Consider the following 21898-nt stretch of genomic DNA (forward strand, 5'->3'; position numbering starts at 1 on the left):
GAAAATGCTATAGAGTCCTCATGACAAGTTGACATTATTGACTTTGATCATAAAAAGAGGCATGACCATGAATTCTGTGAGAAGCACAATACAGCACTTTATTGTTCATAAATGCTTAAGTGAAAAATGAAACATAACGAAACAAATACACACAATTTGAGGATCACAAATTAAACACACTGGTCTTTTTTGGAAAAAAAATGCTTTCGGTTTTGTAGGCATGAGTAATGTGTTTACTGTCCAGTCTTGTGGGGCAAAGTAAGATCAAGTTAAAATGTGAGAAGAGACAAAGCAAGTACAGTCTAGGCTACTGAGCACAGGGCTGCAAAAATTCACTGAAATGCTCCTTTACACTAACAAAGATCGAGAGAATGAGAACATCATGGTGAGCCATTGTTCTTTCAGTAGAACCAAAATCATTAACTGCAAATTTGGGAAAAAAAATAAAAAATAAAATCAAGTTAACAGCAAAGAACAAAAGCAATCAATTCTGTTATTTCATTTGCATTTATATATAGATATATTATTTAGCCAAAAAAACTATGTTTTTGTTAAAAAATAAACTTAAACATACAAGAAAATACCAGCCACCAAAGCGACACCTATCGTTTAGCAAACCAATGTAGAACATATGAGGCTACCTTGCACACAGGTAATAGCAAATATTTTAAGGGTACATATACGGCAACTTCTGTCCAAACATGTCTAAAAGACTGTACAAATATACACTACCTATCCCAGTATAACTACATGAAAAATGATGGATTTTAAGATTATCTGGTCAGCTTAAAAGCTAATAACTCACAACAACCCAATGTTTTAAGCCACAAATATAAGTTCAGTGGCTAACTCAACATTAATAAGTACTCATCTCAATGTAGTAAAGTATATAGAAGGCAAAAAACATGTTTTCTATCGTTTGGTGTAACTTCACTGTTGTCTTTGTACCTCCCCTCCCACTTGGGGAAGAAAAATTAAAACTTTGTTCACAAATCTTTACATCATTCCTAGCTGCTTGTTGTGTCCTGCCAAATAGCTTTAAATTGGCCTTTAAATGTCACTGGATGGCTTGTTTTGAGTGAAAGGGCAGAGTTCTCTCCTTATCACTCTCCCCTTCACAGATGCCCATCTCAATGCGACTGGGCAGTGTCCTTCAGTTCAGGTGAGGCAGAGTTGTTGGCATGGATCAAATCCCAAGTCTCTCTCTGTGACTGTGTGGTTTTATTTGTTAGCATCAGTCAAGCGGTCAAACCTGCTGTTTGCCAAGTTGGGCCCTGTCTCTCCCACTTCGTGCAGATGATGGTACAAATTTGGGAATAATGATGGGTAGACTGTCTCTCCCTTTAGCAGCCTGTCTTCCCGGGCCCTGTGTGGGCCCAAAGCCATTCTCTACATGTGCGCTATCTTCCTCATCATCCTCATCGTCGTCATCCTCATCATCATCGTCGTCGTCATCATCATCATCATCGTCGTCGTCATCGTCGTCTGAAACGTCATCTACATCTGAAATAACCTTGGCCTCCATCCCTGCCTCCACTCCCTCCTTAGCTCCAGTAAGCCGTTGGTTACCATGGAGATGCACCTCTCCCCCTCCTTCCCTCTCATCCTCCTCCTGCTCTTCCTCATCACTGTCAGAGTCAATGGCAATGGGCTCAGAAAGGTCTAGAGGCATTTTCTGTAGTAAGGTGCGGTTGATTGTCTTGGTTTGGTCTCTGCTGGCACCGTTGGGTTTGCTGACAGATGGTGTTGCTTTAATACCTGCCCCACTCCCAGCCAGCTTTCCCTTTGGTGGTGGTGCCACACCGCCATTAGCAGCTATCAGCTCCCTGTGTCGGCGGCGAGCCTGCTCTGACATGCCCATACGGGTCCTGGATGTCCGCCTTTTGCTATGTCTGCCCTCATACACACCGTCCTGGGCGAACGCCAGCTCGTGACCGAGTTTGCTGACCTCGTGCATATTGAATCCGAGCAGCACGCTGGCATTCTGGGTCTCGCAGTCCTGGATGCACTTCCTCCTCCTGTTGACAAAGTGGCTGGAGATGTCCGACTTCCATAGCCACAGACTGGCCGCCAGCTTCTCCACCTCCCGCCGCGTGGGATACGGCTCTCGGTTGAAATACTGTGTTAAAAACGCCTTCCTGGACTCGTATGACTCATCTTCGTGACCTTTGGGGTCAAGAGCCAGGATTACAGGTTCGTCAGGGTTTTCTACAAATGCAGAGGGGCCGTGGCCACCTGGCGGGTGGGCTCTTTCCCCAGGTGGTCCCGGCCTCCTTCGTTTTGGTTCACTAGAATCAGAGCCATCAAAGCCGGCCCGTTTGAGGGCGCTGCTTTGGGCCTGACTGACCCGAGAGGAGGGGGCTGGCCGGCTATCCTGTCCATTCTGGGTTTTCCCCACACCACGACAGTGCACCAAGTGCAGAGTGATGGTGGAGGCAGTCATGTTACTAGTATATACCCCCAAGCAGTGAATACACTTGTAGGTCAGTTTCTTTTCAACAGGGTGGACAGTCTGAATCACCTGGTGCCTCTCTCTCAGGTGGTGGGCCAATGCGTCTGAGATCGGGCCCTTGAGGATGGAGAAGCAGAGAGGACACAGGGTCTTCCCCACATCCCTCTTGTAGGGCACAGCTGCCTGTGGGACACTCTTGGGTGGAGTGCTGTCAGCAGCCTCTGAAGGCATTTTAGGCGGGTGCTGAGGCACTGTTCTTTTGCCTGATGTTAGGGAGGTGGATGTGGCTGACGACACAGAGGAGGCGGTGTTGTTCTGGGCATGAAACGCCACCGATTCCTCTGGTGCGTCCCTCATGTTGTAGGTAGTAACAATCAACTGAACATTCTTGGGGTTGCCCTGCTGCAAGGTGAGGTCAAAGGTCAGGGGAGAGTCTGTGCGCGGGCCGACTGTCTCGTCCGGGTGCGAGAGCCGCATGTGGGCCACCATCTTTTCAACGTCATTGAAGGTGGCCCGGCAGTGCGGGCAGGACAGGCCGTGGATCAGCATGTGATTTAGCAGCGTGTCACTGGGCAGATAGCGGTTGCAGTAGAGACACTTGCTGGTGAAGTTGTGAATTTTCATGATGTAGTTGGCCACAGCGGGCACCTTCTCCGCTTTGTGCTCTTTCTCAAAGTGAGAACTGTACACATTCTCTGGGAAAAGCTCATTGCAGATAGTGCAGATCTTCCACTTCTGGGTATAAGATGTTCCAAGGACCGAGGAGCCACTTTTCTTGGCTGTGACAGAGGCTACAGTAGTGGCTGCTGCCTGGACACGGGAACCCAGCGGGTTGGATTTGAGGGAGGAGGAGGCGTTGACCACAATTGGACTCCGCAGGCCACCACCAGAGATGAGCTGCTTTGCTGCATGTGACTGCTGGGGCACCGAAACCTGGGCGTTCCCTGGTAAAGTGATCCTCACCTGCTGGCTGCCAATGGAGAATGACTGGGTGGTTCCGGGCTTTAAACCCATCGTATTCTGCTTCATCCCAGCCAGCAGACCTTGGGAGTTGAGGCCTGTCTTTGATGGGATGACTATTCGACCCAGCTGCTGTGAGGAAAGGGGCCTGGTAGTGGCCATCACCGCACCTTTGGGGCCCATCCCAATGATGGTCTTGTCCCCCTGGGTTTTGGGGGACACCATGATGACACTGGATTTGGGACGGGGGACCACCACGTTGGTATGCCCAATCATGGCGGTCACCTGGTAGCCAATCCTCTCATGGTCCTCAATAACGTGTTGAACAAGTGCCTCATACGTCCTTGGAACAAACAGACACTTCTTGCAGTGAATCTGGTTACTATTACCATTGTTGACATTGTTCGTGTTATTACTGTCCGTACTCCCTGTGCCTCCTGCTGTGCCACCGTTTTGCGTACTTGTCTTTTCCCCTGGTTTGACCAGGTAGGGCTGGGCCACATGCTGGAAGTGTTCCCGGTAGATGTGCTTTCGCACCACATTGTACAAAGGGTCCCTGTAGGTGCACTTCTTGCAGTAGTACACCGCCTGTTCCACGCTGTCCCCGGTCCTCTTCAACATCCCGTCCTTCATCATCACCCCTCCCGCCCCTGCCACCATCCCGCCGGGGCCCTGCCGCACAGTGTTGTTAGGCATGTGGAAAAGTTTGATGTGCGTCTCCAGGGTTTTCTTGTTGCCATTGTAAGTGCAGTAGGGGCAGTTGAGCAGGATGCGGCTCTCGAAGTCCTCGCTGTGGACATTGCGGAAGTGGCTCTTGTAAGCGGAGAAGTACTTGGATGAGAACGGGCAGCCAGAGCAGCAGAAAGGCTTTGATCTGTAATCCTGGACACACAGAGGTGGGAAAGATGTTAGTCTCCCCCTCAATTTCTCTTTCCTACTTCCTGAGTTATAAATTAAATGGATGGATTTTTTGTCCTTTATAGACTTTTTTGTGTTTTTTTGTTATGTGAACAAGAATAACAATTCAAAATAAATAATTCAGATATCAATGTTGAATGGACAATATGTGTGCGCGTGTGTATCAGTGTGTGTCACGCACCTGGACTTTGGTGTGTGATGGTTCCCACATGCACACATCATCCCAGGTAGTGTGCTTTATATAGACATCAGGGGGAGTAAAGTCTTTATAGTCCTATTGAAAAACAAGGAAAATATGGTCAATACTTTAGTAATGACAGAACAAAACAATCAATAGCATTTAATTTACAAGATTCACAAGGTAACCACTACAATCTGAGGAGGTATGAGATACATGTGTAAATGGCGCAATAACCTCTGCTTGCTTGCTTTCACTTAGCGCCACAGTCCAAGTTCTGCATCCCTCCCACTAAGCATTCAGTTTAATTCACATTGGAACCCACAATGGTTCAAGTAACAAAAATGAAAAAAAGATATGGGACAGATCAGGGCCTGATCTGTCACGCTGGCCAAATGCTGCTTTATTTTGACAGGTAAAAAGTCAACAAGATTCTCAATTTTCAATAACCAAATGGAAGATGTTTCCCTGCTTATTAAATTTACGGAGTTCACCTAACTGATGTTTCTAACCACCTAAAAGAAAAAGTTAAATATCCCAAATCCAAAAGATATCACTGCATGAGGCTTCTGGATAAGTTCCAAGTGCTTGATGTTCTGTCTTAAGTTTGCTGTGTGGTCTTAAGAGATTCTAAAACCCCTACTTCCATAGTCAACCCACATAATTGTTGATGTTTGTGCCTAAGCCTCTTTAAAATCCAGAGAAAACTGAATGGTGAATCATGTTAGTCTTTGGTCTCTAGTTTCAAGCTTGAGGAGCATGTTGCTCACCCATTAAGTTGGCTATAACAGAATGAGGCCATGGTGTAAATGGGGGTAATCACACATTACGTATGATATTATGGGAGTCCAGTGCAGAGGCTCTCACACACAAAATGGATGTCAAACACCTGGGAGGATGAGGTAGGAAAAAACATCCATTCTCTACATTCATTCAGCAGTGCCAGGCACCCCACTGGTGGATCTTTACCCCCCACAGCAAGCAAAATGAAGAAGCAATCTCAGCTCCTACTCTGGCCTTATTACTCACCCAAAAAACAATTTGTGTACAAATACCCATATGTACTAATGTTATATGTATCCATGCAAGAACCATTTTTAAACCTCAACAGGAACTGAAAATGATACTGGGAAAAGGAATTGGGGGACAATCAAAATCATACTTGGAAATGTAGAGGAAACACTGGAAAATGCATATGTTGTTTCTTATTATATTACAGAATAACCAACAAAAATGTACGGGAGAAGGTGCGGTCATCATTATCAAAGTACTTAAGTCTGGTCACGTTCACCTCTATGTGGTCTTTACAGAACTCCAGGCCGATGTCTCCCAGGACCTTCTTGACATTCTTCCTGGCTTTCCGCAGGCTGCCCAGGTTATTGACAGGGAGCTGGAACATTCTGCCCACCTGGAGAGCAGAGACACATACAGTGTGTCAGCAACAGGTGTGAGATTACACAACAGGTAGAATTTGGACAGGTGTCTGTCAGATGCCCCATAAGTCAGTAAGCAAACACAGTCTGTTGAAAAGGACTGTTTACAGGACTTAATTTACCTATTTTGACACCCACTGGGAAGCCGTATTCATAAGCTACCCATTTGTATTCTCAACATGGTGGTGCTTTGATGATGTGGCCCTTGCCCAACAGAGTCCAGGTGCCATCAGACACAGCTGGGCTCATCCAGATGTGCGCAACAGGTAAGCGGACAACACCTGTGTGTCTCATGTTAGTCATTGTCACATCTGTAGCAGGAGGCAAGTCATAGGTGCCTCTTGGTTCCTGCTTAGCTTATAAAGCCTAACAGACTCTTATTCAAAAAAGGGACATCTAGAGAAACTTAATGCCACTGACATCAGCAAAGTAATGTTTAATGGGCTAATGAGGCTAAAGTTGGCAAAAATGTATTTCCATTAAGTAAAATTGAATCACTAGAAGACATTCAAGACCCCACAATGTTGCAACTTTAGATACAAAGCTTTGGTTGAAGCCACAGAATAAAATTAAAGCATCACTTCCCTCCTTGGCCACTTTTCTACTGCATGGTCAAAGGAGGCTAGCCAGTGCCGTTTGTTATCCATGCACCTGCAGTGGATTTCATTCAAAACATCACCTCTGTGATACTTTTTCCATTGTGCACCCCACACAACTAAGCTAAAAGCCTACCGTCTAAATAAATGCTTCAGCTTATTAACATTTTGATTTAGGCTGGCCAGGCTTCATTTGGCTCTGAAGTGGAACAGATAGGTGCCAAGACCCAATGGGTGATATGAGATTAACTGGGTCCACACAAAATGCAACTGGACAAAACAGCCATCCTCCTATTGATTAGGTGTTATCACCAACAATCAGGTTTACCATGAGTATCAAAGCCGTAGTATACTTATTACTAGCACAATGAAGCACTGCTTCTTTAATCCACTGGACAAAGTGGCTGGCCTGATTTCTCTGTTCAAATCAAAGCTTCCTGTATTAAGGTCAAAGGTCAATGATGCATGCTGACCTAAAAGCAGCACTGTGACAACAAACCGCATGGTCCCAAACAATTCCTGTGAACACCTCAGCTATTTCCCTTCTAGAAATCACCACAAAATAGACAGTGGAATTGTGCATGGTTCCACTAACTATTGGCCTATTGAAGAGCTGGGAGACAACAGGGGAGAGGGAGAAACAGAGACAATGTCTGTCTGCCTGTCTCACTTCCTTGCCTGCCCGCTGTCTGTCTTACATTCAGGCAAACAGACAAGGAAGGGGTGGGTGGGTGAATGTGCGAGCGAGAGAGAGAGAGAGAGAGAGAGAGAGAGAGAGAGAGAGAGAGAGAGAGAGAGAGAGAGAGAGAGAGAGAGAGAGAGAGAGAGACACACACACCCTCGCCACTTCCCCTCTCTCCCTCCCCTTTCTGCTTCCTCCCATTGCTTGTAGATGGCGCTAGAGAGGAGGGCTGCCTCCATTATGTAAGCCTCCCTCTACTCTGCCTGCCCCCTTTTTCTCCCTGCCTCGCAATGCAATCACAGAATGGCGCCTCCTATTGAGTCAGCAGCAGCCTCTACAATATGTCTGCAGTGGAGGGGGAGGGGAGGGGGAGGAGAGGGGAGGGAGGGATGTTGGAAGGGAGGAAGGGGAGGGACAGAAGCAGAGAGATGAGGGAAGGGGGAGGGGAGGGTGAGTGAGTGAGAGAGAGAGGATGAGGAGAAAGGGAGGGGGAGTGAGGGAGCTGGGAGGAAAAGGAGAGAGAGGGAGGGGAGGGGAAGGGGAGCGAGTGAGGGTAGAAGGAGTGAGGAGATGAGAGGAAAGGAGAGGACAGAGAGCGAGGGAAGTGGAGGGGGGAAGGGGAAGGGGAGGGGGAGGCAGGGAGGGCGGACAGACAGGCTTGGAGGAGAGGGAGGGTGAGGGAGAGAGGGAAGAGGGGGAGGGGAGGCAGAGAGAGAGAGAGAGAGAGAGAGCGGGAGGAAGAGAGAGAGAGAAAGGAAGAGGGTGAGAGAAGGAGGGGGGTGATGAAGGAATGGATAGGCAAGGAGGGGAGGGGGGTGGAAGGAAGGAAAGGAGAGAAAAAAGCCAAGGAGAGACTGAGTAGGAGGAAAGGTAGGGAGAGAAGGAAGGAGTGAGAGGAAAGGCAAGAGGAGACTGCTCTGTGCTGGCAGAAAACTGTTTTTCCCCCTCCACTGTGGAAAAAAGGAGAAGAAATGAAGGCCTACACACCTTTAACTACCCCAACCAAAGCTTTCCTCGTGCTCACTCACTCCTCCACAATAACCTATGCACTTGTGACCCTGTGATCAATACTGTTTACAGTTATCCTTCAAGGTGTAGTCATCAATATTTGTTGAGGGGAAAGGCTACTGGTGACATCAAAAACATTCACTTTGACTCCAGATACCAGAAAAGTTTGGGATGCTCAAAATGAGCTGCCTGTTAGGGACTGGATGCAACGCAATCAACGTGCCTTTTCACACCTGGGTTGGTTGTGTCACTGGACAGGAGCACCTGTCAGTAGCCATTAGCCATAACGAAAAGATGTGGAGGAGTGTGTGTGTGTGTGTCTCGGGGGTGGTCGTGGTTCATGATGATCTGCCACTTGCCTTGACCAGCTGACATCCAGGTTTCCGCCCCCCACCTCCCCCCGGATCAAACGTGAGGTGTGAGCGCATCACGACCCCGGTGTCACCTGCCCGCTGATGTAGTTTTTGAACTCTGATCACATTATGATCACCTTTGCTGGTTTGATTATTTTAAGAAAACTAACGCCAATTAACCGGCGGCTATCTGAACTGTCACCTCGTGTTATAAACAATGATTATGAATTGATCGGAGGCGTTTGTTCAATACAAAACTCTCACTGTAAGCTAATCTGGACTTTCTACATTCGCATTAGCAATTTTTTTGCAATGCAAATGTTAGCAAGATATGTCATCATAGCCTTAGCTACCGGCACAACGCTAACTGCCATACCATACAGTCCTCGTGGGTCTGAATCTGATCTTTAATCAACATCTGGCAGTATCCGGATCAATAGCTTTGGTACGGAGCTGCTGCCACTGACAAAGAAGGGGAACACACCGTACTAGGTTAGCATGCTAAGCTTGCTAACTCGCACCAACAACATGGGCTTATCAAGACTGGTTTTGCCGTTTCTAACCTTGGTTTTTCCACAACAAACCACAACAAAGGATAACTGCCCGAGTCCCATTTTGCCAAGACAGATATGGAGAAACCTACAGGAGAAGTCATTCAACTTGAGATTATTTTGAACCCCTCTGACTTATAGAAATATAGCTATCATGACAGCCAAGTTTAGCTTTAGTTCATCGCCAACCATCATCGCAGCTAGCGAAAGCTAACAGCGAACTAACGTCAACGTTAGCTTGCTTTTAACGTTATGCCCAATAATATGACAGACAAGTTTACCTGCTTTCACATCCAGTGCTCCCGTCTGAGTGAATTATGTCACCTCAGTATAACTGAGGGGCGATGTATGGACACTTTCACTTTTTCTGATTCCTCCTATATCCTTTCAAGTGACCACTAGCTTCCCGGGGGAGAGCCAGCCGCCTGGCCGTTGGTCTACCCTCCAAACCCGACTCTTCCTCGCCGACACGGGGTATCCTTCTCCCTCTGGTCGGCAAACGGGGATAGAAAACCACCAGACCTCATTAGACCATTAAAACCTCCATTCCTCCGGGTGGTGAATGTGGACAGAGGTCCTGTTGTTGAGAACTACAACCGGCGTCCCACCTCTTTCAAAAAAATGCCTAAACTCTTCTTATGATTATTTGGCTACTGATAACGCGTTGCCCATTCTCTTCTCTGACAGACAATACACCCCTAGCCTAGAAACTGCCCTATCCAAAATGGCGCAAATAAAAGGGGCGGAAGTGACATCTACTTGATTAGCATAAATAATCTCATTGTGAGATCCTCGAGGGTGCCGCTCATTAAAACTCCTGATTGGTCTGTATTCCAATTTGGACAGTTAATTAAACGGCCTACCAATACTACCTATCTCGCCCTTCTATGACTGCGGTGGGCCTAAACATCTCCAGTTTCTATGTTCGAGTCTGTGGGGTAAACAAGCCAGCGCTGTAGTTACCGAGTTTGGCCGACAGCGGGCGTCCTCCTGGATCGGGCTTCTCCGACTTGGGCGCATGCGCGGTGTGACTACATCTGGCGCCCTCCCCCTGCAGAGGGTCGGATGTATACACTGCCTCAGCACTCACGCAGCGTCGGAGTGGTATCCATGGTTGAGCCAACGGTAGGTGGCGCTGTACTGAGCTGGATTTCCCCCATTCTGCTAAAACCGGCCGGGACTACTTTCCTGAGCAGTGCTTGGGGCAGCCCCAAGCCTGCAGGCACTGTGTCCTGTGCCCCTCTTTGGCATAGCAAGCTCAGTGGAGAGGGAAGGGTGGACAGGAGAAGAGGAGGAGGAGGGGGGTGGGTGATCATGTGACCACTGGTTTTCAATGGTTAATTGATAGTGAAAGTTCTAGATCAACTGTGGTTGATCCTTCCTCCTCATCATCATTGTCTCTCATGAACCTCAGGTGACCCTTGGTATGACATGTTCAGTAGTGTGAGGAGAAGGCTGGGGACATAGGTCTTATTATTTGACCGTTATTTGATCTACTGTGAATGTTTAACATCTTCCTCTAACATCATCATCATCAACAACGCTGAGGTTATCATCAATCTGGTGAACCTTGGAATAACATCTTCAGTAGTGTGTGTGTGGGTGTGTGTGTGTGTGTGTGTGTGTATGAAAGACAGGCGTCAAGGAGAGTGGGGATATAAGAATCTCATTATTCGACCTACTGACTGCTAAACATCTTCCTTTATCATCATCACCGCCATCATCATCAGACCCGAGGTGATCCAAGCGCTGACCTTTTATACTGAAAGCTTGTTCTTGAAGGTCAGACTGACTTTAACATTCTTTGGAGAGCATGTGTCAGTTACCTGGCTGTGTCCAGTTACCAGCATAAACAGCCACTCCTCCTCGTCACTTTATGCTTCACCTTGTTCACTGAATATCAATGAGAAGCTGGTCAAGGAAAGAGCAGAGAAGAGGGGCTGCATATTTTATATATCGTCTACACCAGGGGTTGTTTGTTCAACCTGGGTCCCAAAGGAGGAACTTGTTCTCTCACCCTTGGACCTGGGCTGACAAAAACATGCTCTCCTATCATATGAGGACCAGCAATAGACCCATAACTAATTTAGGTTCTGGTCCATGGTGAAGCAGGCTCTAGAAAATCCATGATCAGAAGAAAACAGAGCCAACAACCGCATATGTTAGCAAACATAAACTATTTAATTTTATACAAACAATCACAGGTCTACCAGTTAAGTGTGGACTGAAACCCATCTGACAACCATGTTAGTGCTGAGTTCAGTTATCTGTCTGTATTTGGAATGATAAGACACTATGCACTTTGCTCAAATTTCATAATGGGGGGTGATAGGAATGTAAAGCATTACCTTCAGTTTGCCCCTGATAACTATTGTTGACATGGGAAATATTTCACATATTTTATGCTAACAAAGGGCATGCCTCCCTTTCATTCACCTTCATGTCACTCCCTGACCCATAGCCAACTGCAGCTTCTTACCCATTTCAATCCTGATACAACTACTGTATTACGACAGCAACCTTTTAAGAGCGAAAGAAATATGACTGTGGGACGTCCGAATCGAATACATCATTGATCATGTCGTCGCGAAGAGTGTGAGCAGTCCTTTCAGGAATGATACGATCTCGTTCCCTCCCAGTTTGGACTCTCCGTAAACTCGATCCACAAAGGAAATCGGTACCTGTTGTTGGAAGGAGAGAAGAAAAGAAGCAGAACGTTGTTAAATCGACTGCCATTACAACCCATAAACTCAGGACAAGTACAGCATATATGGCACTGCATGGCGTGATAGAACTACAGTAAGATATAAGACATGCCAACAGCAGTCATACTGTATGTCTTCAACTGTCCCTTTGTACTATGTGAGGTCCTGCTGTCCTTGAATCATCTGTTGGTAGATACTGTGCTACTATGTCGGTTGCTGCCATGTCTTTGTACCAATTTCTATAAGACAAATTCCTGTACATTTATTGTACTTTGTGAATGAAGAAATTCTGATGCTAAGCAATGGGATGCTGTAGCAGTATGTTCTATTCTGCTCTGTTGTCTTCTTCTATGGTTGTACTGTGGAATACAGTGTTATATGGCAATGCATGGTACATGACATTAAGTAGCATGCATAGCCCAAAACACGGATGCAGCGACGACTTTATGCGCCTAGGATTCTTAGGAAAACTACTTGCACTAAGTGGATCATCTTGCTTAAAAACATGAATGGATGGATGAATGGATGAACGAGGCCTCACCTCTCCGATGGTGCAGTTGAGCTGTCTGGCTCGGACGATCATCTCCATCTGAAAGACGTAGCCTTTGGACACGCACCGCTCAACCAGACTCTCCAGCACCTTCTTCTTGTACAGCCTGAGATCAGTGAGACAAAAACACAACAGGGCTGTGACAAAGGACAGACACACACACACACACACACAAACAATTTAATAACTGACACTTCCACTGATTTCAGGAGCGTCTCGTGCCACTTACCTGAAGCTGCCTGTGAGGTCTGAAGCACCAGGTCTCAACAACACTTGCGTCACAAAGTTGGCTCCTCGACTGTGAGCGAGAGAGGGAGAGAGATGAAGTAAACAAACATTCAACCTCAGCCTCTTGCCTGTTGCAATCAGGATGAATGCAAGACAGGGAAGTGGAAACTGAAGAGAACGTAGCGTTTATTTCCAGTCACCTGATGATTTTCCTGCGCAGATCCCAGCCGTACACGCCCCCGTTCCCTCTGTATCGTGTACCAGACACCAGGTCATAGTCGCCTTCTTTCTGCACCCTGACAGACAAAACAAAAGCAGCAAAACGCTCTTTTAAACAAGAGATTCATACACAATGTCATAGTGAATGTGTGAATGAACACAAACAAGTAGATGTAGTTCCTTTATCTCAATCTTCGGATATTCATTTTGCACTTTATATGATGAATAAATTAAAATATAGTCCAATAAACAAAATCACAAGATAGGAAATGGAAATTTAGAGGAACTTACTGAATAAATTCTGGGATAAATTTAGGCTGAAAGCAAAAAAGAATAACACAAATCAAATGTCATGCCATACAAAAAGAAATATTACCTACAGAGCTGTTTTCTGACGATTTTTTAACCGGTATTTCATATATGAAAAATACTTATAAGATCAAGTTGAATTTTCAGGCTGACCAGGAATAGAGTTGATAGAGAAAACAGATCATGTAAAGTCACTCCTCAGGTCCAAATGCTACTTCTAATGTCATTCAAGAACTAGCTATGGAAACAGCTCCATCTGTTGTGCGGCTGTCTATCATGCTACAAGGCTGGCAGGGTTTCAGGAGTGGGAAAAGGCTAATGCATGAGTGGAAGTGAACATATACAGTACACGCACTGAAGCTCCACTCACATGATGAGAGAGGTCGGCATCCATAATGATGATGAAGTTCCCTGTGGCGTGCTTCATGCCGTGAATGTAGGCCGTCCCTGTGAAAGGAAACAAGCAGCAGTAAAGTGATAGCTGAGGAGGTTGGATACTATTGCTGTATCATGGAACCACACATCTGTCAAGTTGAAGATGTTTCGGGTGAAAGGTGACTATGTTCTGTTATAGTAAACTTGTGTCTTCAACCTATTCTGACCAAAATCTCATCAACTGCTTCACTGTAGAGCTACTTAGGTCTTGCTTGTGTGTGTGTGGCTCTCCAATACAGTCGTAACAGGCCAATGGACACCAAAAATCGCCCCCAAAATATACAAGTGTCATTACGGAGTGACTGTCAATAGATTGAAAAGACATGCTTTGGGTGGGTTTGGAGTTGATTTTTGTCCATCGACCCTATAGGACTGTATTGGAGAGCCGTGCATGCTTGCAAGCAAGCGTTAGGGGCATAAGTAGCTCTGGAATTGTCGAGATTTTGGTCAGAATTGATCCGTTTGATGGAAAACTGTGGGAAGGTCCAGGTCGAAAATGGCCACAGTAAGAAGAGTAAATTTAAGACTTACCTAAGCCTAATTTCTTTGCTCTTGGTCGAAGAAGCTGAAACATGGAACAGAGAGAAAGATTTTGCTTATATCATTTGTATCGTTTGTTTACTACTAGAACTTGGTGTATGGGGAACGTATTATTTTGTATTTCATTTTCTTTAAAAGACACTTTCCTTATATAAGCCACACCAGTGATACTATATACTGTGATATAGCTATACTATGACTTTCTGTCACAGAGAGATATGTCAGCGTAAAAAGGTAGCAGTGCCTGCTTAGTGATAATGGTGTGAACCTGATGCCAGCACACTGGAGGAAGTAGTAATAATGGTCTTAACTTACTATCTTGTCTTCTCCATAGATTTTCTGCAACTGCTCTGCCACCTCCAATGTCCCGTCTGGGCTTCCGTCGTCAATGACAATTACCTCGTAGTTATATCCACTGTACACAACAATAACAACATTAATAGTACATACAGGGTAGTTCTCTCTCTCTCTCTCTCTCTCTCTCTCTCTCTCTCTCTCTCTCTCTCTCTCTCTCTCTCTCTCTCTCTCTCACACACACACACACACACACACACACACACACACACACACACACAAGTTAGTCAAATGAAAAAAATAAGTCCCAAATTAGCTGCAATTAATTTGAAACTAACGTTACAGCCTAACGCTGTGCATTTCTACACAGGCGTCTAGACAGAGGAAGTGTATTTATAGCTAAAAACAACGTGCCGAACTGCCACTAGACGTTACAAATCTGGTTTAATGACAGCTCATCACTGCCTCTCGTCTTGCCACAGCACTAGCTAGCACTAGCCGAACAGCTCTGACAATAACTGAAAATACCCACCTTTCGCCAAAATATTTCACCAAAAGCCACACAATCAAAGGTAGATTCTCCCGCTCATTATACGTGGGTAATAATACAGAATATTTGTCCACATCTTCCCGGTTTCGTTGTGAAGTTTTTCGGCTTGCCATGGCGGTGTGAATCTACTGTGGTCAAAATGCGTAAAGCTACCAAGAAGAGCATAAGAACTTCCTGTTTACTGTTTTCAAAATAAAAGAACGTGTTTCGATCTCATCCACTTTGACATTTTTCAGCTAGCTGTAGATAAACAACTAACCTCCCCCAGCTGTCACATACCATCAGTACGTATATTTAAAGTTACAGACAATACATTTCAGAGTAGAAAAAATGTCTTCAAACTAATCCAACAGGAGCGTCATACCCCAAGTTTGGACTGGGCTGTTAAGCTGTCATGACGCGAAAATTGCCATTTTCAGACTGCTCAGGTCAGCTGTAACTTACTGGATAACGGAAACATGAAAAATAGTAATGTTAACTTTATTTACTCAGGGGGCTTTCTGTATTTGAAAAAAAAACCTTTCTCTTCTGAAGTTCCCACAAGTGCAAAATTACTATTTCTTGATTGTTTCTATTTTGTAAGCTATTTAATTTCTTGCTGCAAAGTGCAATTCTGTGGGCCATTGACGTGTTTTTATTATGAAAGGCAAACCGGAAATAAAATTGTGGCTTATTGCTGGTAACTTCACTTGGCCAGGTTGGAACGTTAAACCGGAGTGCTCTCCAAAATATACACCACTGGAAACAATTCTCTATTCAACATAGTTCCGACCAGACGACCGAATTCACAAGCTGCTGAAAGGGATTCAGCAGGGTGGTTTGCTGACAGGGTTTCATAAAGTTGTTTTATGAAAATACAGATTTCATTAGAGCAGACGCATATTAATGTGATTTTATTGACAAAATTGAAAACATACAATAAAAACATTCTCTCTCTGTCTCTCTCTCTCTCTCTCTCTCTCTCTCACACACACACACACACACACACACACACAGAGCTGAGATACATATTGTAATGCTTGTAACCTAAACCCAAGGAAATCATAAAATGTAAACATGGATTACCAATGAGAATACATACAAAATATCATACAGGAATAACTGCATACAGTAAAATGTAATTATAATAAAAATATACAAATTATCATACACATATACCAACCAATTCTCACAGTATAATTTATATAACGGAACAAAGATCTTTTTACACCATGGACTTTGCATTTTCAGCATCCTTGAGGCAGTTAAGGTTAGAAGAGCAAATAAAATAGGCAGGAGTGTAGCTTTGAAAATGCAAAGGTAGCTATACTACTTGGCATTGATACATGTTACAGTGCATGAATACAAAAACACAGTCAGTAACAAAAATAAACATTTTCAGTGCGAAGATGATTTATGTTTCTTAATAAGACACTGTCAGTCTATGAAAACACTATTCTATGTTAGAAAGTTTCTTACGTACTCTCAGTAATTATACATGTTTTATCGCTCAGCAGTGTTTATGTCAGAGAGGATTTGGAGCGTTCCTTCCTGTATCGTTTCCTTTTTCCACATACGGCGGAGCTTGTGAAGCCCCTAGTCAGTCACTGACAAGTTCAACACACCGGACTTCTTCGGTGGTGCTTTTTTTCTTGCTCCGGTCCCAGTCTATCCGTCAGCTCCAGTGGAACCATTGTCACTTCAAACAGAGGAGGATCATAGTGGGAGCTGCACCTGACCGTCGTCACCTCACCATCGCAGCCTGCTTACTGATACGCTCTCAAAGCTGGTATCCATAATAAGGGTCTTCTGTGGGAAAAGAAGAAGAAACATAACAATCAAATAACAATTTTATGACCTATTTCAGTGAACACTGCCACCAGCCATACAGTAGATTCTATGTAAAACTCCTGTGAAATGTTGGAATATTATAAGTGTTTTTGCATTTTTGTGAACAGACAATATTTAATGATACAAATAATACAATTGCATATTCCTCTGTATTACTGTTGAGAATTTATTTTATATTTCATCATATATAAAATAGCATTTAGAAGCAAAGTGAACCGACAGTAAATGCAGGGAGCCTCTGTCTGCAGCTGTTATTTTGGTCAAACACACTTGATAAAGGAAAAATGAGGGGAGAAAAAATAGGTCAGATAAAGTTCCCTTATCCCCGATTCCTGTGACATTCTATTGTTTAATAGGAGTGTAAGGCTTTTACAGCTTAACTCTTTCTTCTTGCTTCGAAGTGTTCCAGGGATCCAGTTTTCCTCTTAGAAAACTTTATGCCAATGAGATTTGGATAGACCCGGATCAGCGTACTGTAATATTCGCGGGCCTCGTGTGTGAAAGGGGTATAATTTGAACCAGCGGCCCATTCCCAGCAGCTTACCTGTTTGCTGTGGGACTCTGTGGCAGCCTCCACTGCTGTCACACACACCCGGGGGTCCGATCTCGCCTGGCTGGCCGGCAGGTCCGGAGATCCCTGGGGGTCCTGACTTACCCTCATCCCCCCTGGGACCTGGGACTCCCAGCTTGGACTCACCTGGAGGACCTGCAGAAACACACACACAAACACACACACATAGATACACATGCACAAACACATAATAAGCCCTATAAACACCCTACAATCTCATGATCTATGCTTCAACTTGATTACTTGTATGGCGTTTCTGCCATAGTAGCCGCTAATATTCCAGCAGTGCAATGAAACAGATGATATGAAGAGGTACCTGCAAATCCTTTGACCCCCTGGGGCCCCTGGACATTGGTCCCCGAATCACCTTTGTCCCCTAGCATACCTCTTCTTCCTGGAGAGAAGAGAAGGAAGCAAAATTAAAAGCTTATTATTGTTGTCCCTAAAAATCAGTAGCTGAGTACCTTTAGAATTAGTCAAGGCATTTTTATCAAGTGATGCGTCAAGTATTAGAAACCATGTATGTAGTCTGGATAGAGTCTGACCCTGTTCTCCTGGATACGCAGCCTTCCCAGGTCTCCCCCTTGTGCCCAGTCGGCCCTGGCTGCCCCTGGGGCCAGGCGGGCCCTTGCCCCCCGGTATACCAGGCTCTCCTGGGGGCCCCACTGGCTCCTCAATAGGAGCCGGTTTACGACTCATCTCATTTATGAACATGTCCAGCTTCAACACCTCCTCTGAAAAACACACACAGCACTGGATAAAGTGTGAGTCAGAGAATGTGTATGTGTTTCTGACTGGCACAGAGTAAATGGCTGAATAAGCGAGTAAGTGTGGAAACGAGGAACATATACAGTTGTAGAGAGAGAGAGAAAGAGAGAGAGAGAGAGTACTTACTATGCACTAGTTGCTCACAGGCTTGTGTTACTAACTGGTAGATCATGGCCATGGACTGGGGTTCCCCCTGTAACACATCAGTGGAGTCACATCAACCAGAGTTTAAATTAAAGCCATTCAATGTCTATTTTTTTTTTAATTTGTTGATGATCTCACTGATGTTTCGGCACCCTACTGTAACACAGTGAATTTGACTGTAAAACTGTGACCCACCTTCTCTCCTCTTTCTCCCTTATTCCCTGGCAGACCCTGTAAGTGGAAACAGATACAAGTGCGATAAGTAAACACATGTGAAGACAAGATATGACAAATGTCGCTGTTTGTCCCTCTGGTCTTACCGTAGGTCCCACAGGCCCCAGGGGGCCCCTCTCCCCTAGAGGCCCCGGGTGTCCTGGCATTCCCTGGAAACCCTGTACACACGTGAGGATGGATGGATGGATGGATGGATGGATGGATGGGTAGGCAAGCAGACAAGCAACATAATGGATGGATAGACAGGTGAACGAATGGACAGACATGGAAAGTCATAAAGTAAAGAAGGAGAATCATAAGCAAACATTACTATGCTTTGTTATTAACACTATCACTACTGGGAATCATGTAAAATTCCATGACTTTTCCATGCCGTTCCATAACTAAGTCAGAGCACTTCTATGACTCAAAAATGTCCTTCCTTTCTGGTTTGTTAAAGTTGCTTTTCTAAAGGGGAGATCAGTCTGGTTTCCACTACAGCTGGGCGTGCTGTGGAGAAAACCCAGCTGAAAACCCCCATCTAATGCAACGAATGTGTGAAACGAGCTGTAAAATACATTCTGGTATATTCCTGTGACGTGACCCAGTTATAAAATAACCTGATATTCCCTGATTTCCCCAGAGAATTTATCAATTTCCCTGACTTTCCCTGTCTGGAACACACCTTTCAAAATCCCATGACCGGTGGGAGCCCTGAGATTCATATCACATCGAACAAATGAGAGTTCAGTTAATTGGCACATATATAATGAACTTATATTTGAGAAATTTCTAATAAAATCTTTAGCTTGCAGTCTTACCCTGGATCCAGTAAGGCCTGGTGCACCGATGTTCCCTTCAACGCCCCTAATGCCCTGCAAAATACATCGCAGAGAGATGAGGAGAGACAAGAGAAAATGAGGGAGGGGGGGGTGGGGGGGGTGGTATGAAGAATAGGTAACAGATATTGTGTTATATGGGCTGGGACCAGACAGCTCACCTTGGGGCCTGGAATCCCTATTTCCCCTTTTGGACCGGGAGGACCAGGTAAACCCTAGAGAGAAAGAGAGAGAAAGAGAGAAATAACGAGCGTGATAAGGAGAGCGTGTCACGGGGAAGTCAAAAAGAGAGCGATAAGAGACAGAAAGATGGGCGAACAGACAGCAGTACAGTGAAGAAGATCAACAATTTCAGCTTTTTGTGTTTTCCCTGCTAATTCCTACGTTTAGTGACTGTATCATTTCAGTTCAGGCTCACCTGGCTTCCTGTTTTGCCGGGGTCTCCCTTTTCCCCCCTGGCGCCCGGAGGACCCTAAAAACAAGGAAAAATAGGCAAGTAGTGAACATGTAAATTTGATACCACATACTTGATCCATAAGTACTGGGTTTTCTTGTCACATACAGGTGTCTCTCCTTCACGAATTACAAACGAACACACCACACCGAAAGGAACTGTTTGGAAAATTGACATCTAAAATGTCTGATGTTAGTTTGGAGAAAGTTACCCACCACTTTGCCCTGGACGGTCATCCCTCGAGGGCCTCTGCTGCCCAGGGGCCCCAGTCCTCCCTCAAACCCAGCCTTTCCTGGAGGACCCACCTCCCCCTGAAACACACAGAGACAACACACTCCAGTACATCAGTAGAGGGCCAAGAGCTAACCCTAACCCTAAACCTCATTCTATCAGTGTTGTTGCAGTTCCTACTAGTCACCAATAGAGGTCGATAAAGGCTATAGATGAATTAATGCCTCTTTAAAAGGCTGAACATATATATTGACGTCTGACCTTTTGGCCTTGCTCCCCCTTGTCGCCCTTTTCACCGCGAGGACCTGGCTTTCCCTGAGAAGAGGAGAAGAAAAGAAAAGAATCGCGTGTCAACATTTTATCGAACCGCTTCATCACACAAAGCTGATCATTCAACAAGCCCTCTGGGGGGACTTACAACAGGGCCAGTGGGGCCGGGAGCTCCGGGGATGTCGGAGGAGCAGGTGCAGGCGTAGGCCGGTGCGGGACAGCTCTCCTCGTCTCTCTGAGGCAGACAGGGCCACAGCAGCACATGCCATGTTATAAGCACAGTAAAATCAAGGATGCCAAATCATTAGGGCGTCCCAGTTGCATTTTAGTGGGTGTTGCTGAGGAGGAAGGCAGGGTTTTCTCACAAATTAACAGACACAGTACATATAAGCACTTGGCTCATTCTACTTCATATAGCTGTTGAAATACTGCCACAGCACACAGTACATACCAGAATGTGGAGTCAGTAAATGAACACAGTAACAGAGAAAAGGGCATCTGAACAGACTGACCAGTCCAGGCAGGTCACAGCAGGTGTCCTCTGAAGCCCAGGTGGTGTTACAGACGATCTCAAAGGACTGCAGCTGGAACTGGATATGATGGAGAGAACAGTGATATAGGTTGACCACAGCACAGAGGACAAGATGACCACTGTTGTGTGTGTGAGAGAGAGAGTGTGAAACTGCCCCATACAGATGGGATTTGTTTTCAGGACAGTGTCTGGTATGTAGCTGTTCGGACAAACATTTGATCTTTTTCTTGATTTAATTTTTTGGCATCCTCTAATAATATAGACGTCTTCTATTGGTGTAGGCTTACTTCATGTCTCAGCAGGGCTAGGGGCAGAAGCTGACCTGAGGATAGAGGCAAAAATGTCCTCAAGTGCCTCCATGTTGAAATGAAAAATGAAAAACCAACCCTTTCTCAGAATCACAGAATTATTTTAGGGATAGAGATAAAAGAGGCCGGAATCTTTACTGAAGCAGGTACAGTATGTGCAGGCTGTAAAAGTCACTGACAGGTAGAGCTGCAACTAACAATTATTTTCATTATTGATGAATCCGTTGATTATTTTTTTTGATTAATCGATTAATCATTTAGTCTATAAAATGACAAATGCTCATCATAAGTTACCAGAGCCCAAAGCGATATCTTAAAATTCTGTGACCAGCAGCCAAAAAATGATATGAAATGGAGAAAAGCAGCAAATCTTTGCATTTGTTAAGCTGTAACTAGCAAATGTTTGGCATTTTTACTTGTTAAATGACTAAAATTATTATTATTATAATCGATTGATTTTCTGTCGATCGACTAATCGATTAACTAACTAATCGTTTCAGCACTTCTGACAGGGCAGATTGGGATGCGCTTAAAATCACAGACACGAGAAACAGAATAGAATAGAATAGAACAGAACAGAAAGTACCGGAGCAGATCCACTATTCGGTCCTCTGGTCTTCACCAGTTTTCCCAGCATCTCAAACCCGTCTGTCGGTAGGTTGCCTAGGGGGCGGGCCGGTCGCTCACCCACATGCTCGCAGTCCACAGACAGCGACACACTCACCTGGCTGACGGACAGGTGAACCTGCCAACCACAGAACAGAGAGGATTAATCCG

At 45.1% G+C, this 21898-nt stretch overlaps 3 protein-coding genes across 4 annotated transcripts in view; all 3 read right to left on the reverse strand.

Annotated features, from left to right (window-relative positions):
* Nucleotides 1–82: 82 nt before the first annotated feature.
* adnpb (activity-dependent neuroprotector homeobox b) lies at nt 83–9814 on the reverse strand. Of its 2 annotated transcripts, XM_071927549.2 has the most exons (4): nt 9413–9814; nt 5800–5916; nt 4512–4604; nt 83–4294 (listed from the first exon to the last, which is right to left on the reverse strand). In XM_071927549.2, the coding sequence occupies exons 2-4, from the start codon at nt 5905–5907 to the stop codon at nt 1247–1249; spliced, it is 3249 nt and encodes a 1082-aa protein (XP_071783650.1). In that variant the 5' UTR covers nt 5908–5916; nt 9413–9814; the 3' UTR covers nt 83–1246. The 2 variants fall into 2 exon arrangements, with proteins under 2 accessions (XP_071783650.1, XP_078144623.1); XM_078288497.1 differs by lacking the exon at nt 9413–9814 and having other exon boundaries at nt 5800–6111.
* Nucleotides 9815–11289: 1475 nt separating this feature from the next.
* dpm1 (dolichyl-phosphate mannosyltransferase subunit 1, catalytic) lies at nt 11290–15098 on the reverse strand. Its single transcript, XM_071927597.2, has 9 exons — nt 14944–15098; nt 14433–14532; nt 14109–14142; nt 13513–13589; nt 13125–13150; nt 12815–12910; nt 12616–12684; nt 12378–12492; nt 11290–11812 (listed from the first exon to the last, which is right to left on the reverse strand). Exons 1-9 carry the CDS (start codon nt 15072–15074, stop codon nt 11708–11710), a joined length of 753 nt encoding a protein of 250 aa, XP_071783698.2. The 5' UTR covers nt 15075–15098; the 3' UTR covers nt 11290–11707.
* Nucleotides 15099–15839: 741 nt separating this feature from the next.
* Nucleotides 15840–21898, reverse strand: part of col20a1 (collagen type XX alpha 1 chain) — a 34253-nt gene continuing 28194 nt past the window's right edge. The window contains exons 28-42 of the mRNA XM_071927582.2: nt 21708–21866; nt 20794–20871; nt 20430–20516; nt 20273–20326; nt 19996–20091; nt 19745–19798; nt 19488–19541; nt 19309–19362; nt 18595–18666; nt 18470–18505; nt 18257–18323; nt 17908–18096; nt 17679–17756; nt 17336–17497; nt 15840–16749 (exon numbers count right to left, since the gene is read on the reverse strand). Of these exons, the coding sequence (XP_071783683.2) occupies nt 16721–16749; nt 17336–17497; nt 17679–17756; nt 17908–18096; nt 18257–18323; nt 18470–18505; nt 18595–18666; nt 19309–19362; nt 19488–19541; nt 19745–19798; nt 19996–20091; nt 20273–20326; nt 20430–20516; nt 20794–20871; nt 21708–21866 (1269 nt within the window). The 3' untranslated portion in view covers nt 15840–16720. The remainder of the gene's footprint in view (nt 16750–17335; nt 17498–17678; nt 17757–17907; nt 18097–18256; nt 18324–18469; nt 18506–18594; nt 18667–19308; nt 19363–19487; nt 19542–19744; nt 19799–19995; nt 20092–20272; nt 20327–20429; nt 20517–20793; nt 20872–21707; nt 21867–21898) is intronic.

Source organism: Centroberyx gerrardi, chromosome 14 (genome assembly GCF_048128805.1).
Source record: "Centroberyx gerrardi isolate f3 chromosome 14, fCenGer3.hap1.cur.20231027, whole genome shotgun sequence".
NCBI classification, from domain to species: Eukaryota; Metazoa; Chordata; class Actinopteri; order Beryciformes; family Berycidae; genus Centroberyx; species Centroberyx gerrardi.

Coding starts and splice junctions, on each gene's coding strand:
- adnpb (XM_071927549.2), bottom strand. CDS start 5,907: ATGTTCCAGCTCCCTGTCAATAACCTGGGCAGCCTGCGGAAAGCCAGG. Junction 4,605..5,799: donor TCTGTAAAGACCACATAGAG/GTGAACGTGACC, acceptor GTTTTTCAATAG/GACTATAAAGACTTTACTCC. Junction 4,295..4,511: donor CATCACACACCAAAGTCCAG/GTGCGTGACACA, acceptor CTGTGTGTCCAG/GATTACAGATCAAAGCCTTT.
- dpm1 (XM_071927597.2), bottom strand. CDS start 15,074: ATGGCAAGCCGAAAAACTTCACAACGAAACCGGGAAGATGTGGACAAA. Junction 12,685..12,814: donor CTGCGCAGGAAAATCATCAG/GTGACTGGAAAT, acceptor TCTCGCTCACAG/TCGAGGAGCCAACTTTGTGA. Junction 11,813..12,377: donor TCAACTGCACCATCGGAGAG/GTGAGGCCTCGT, acceptor TTCCAACAACAG/GTACCGATTTCCTTTGTGGA.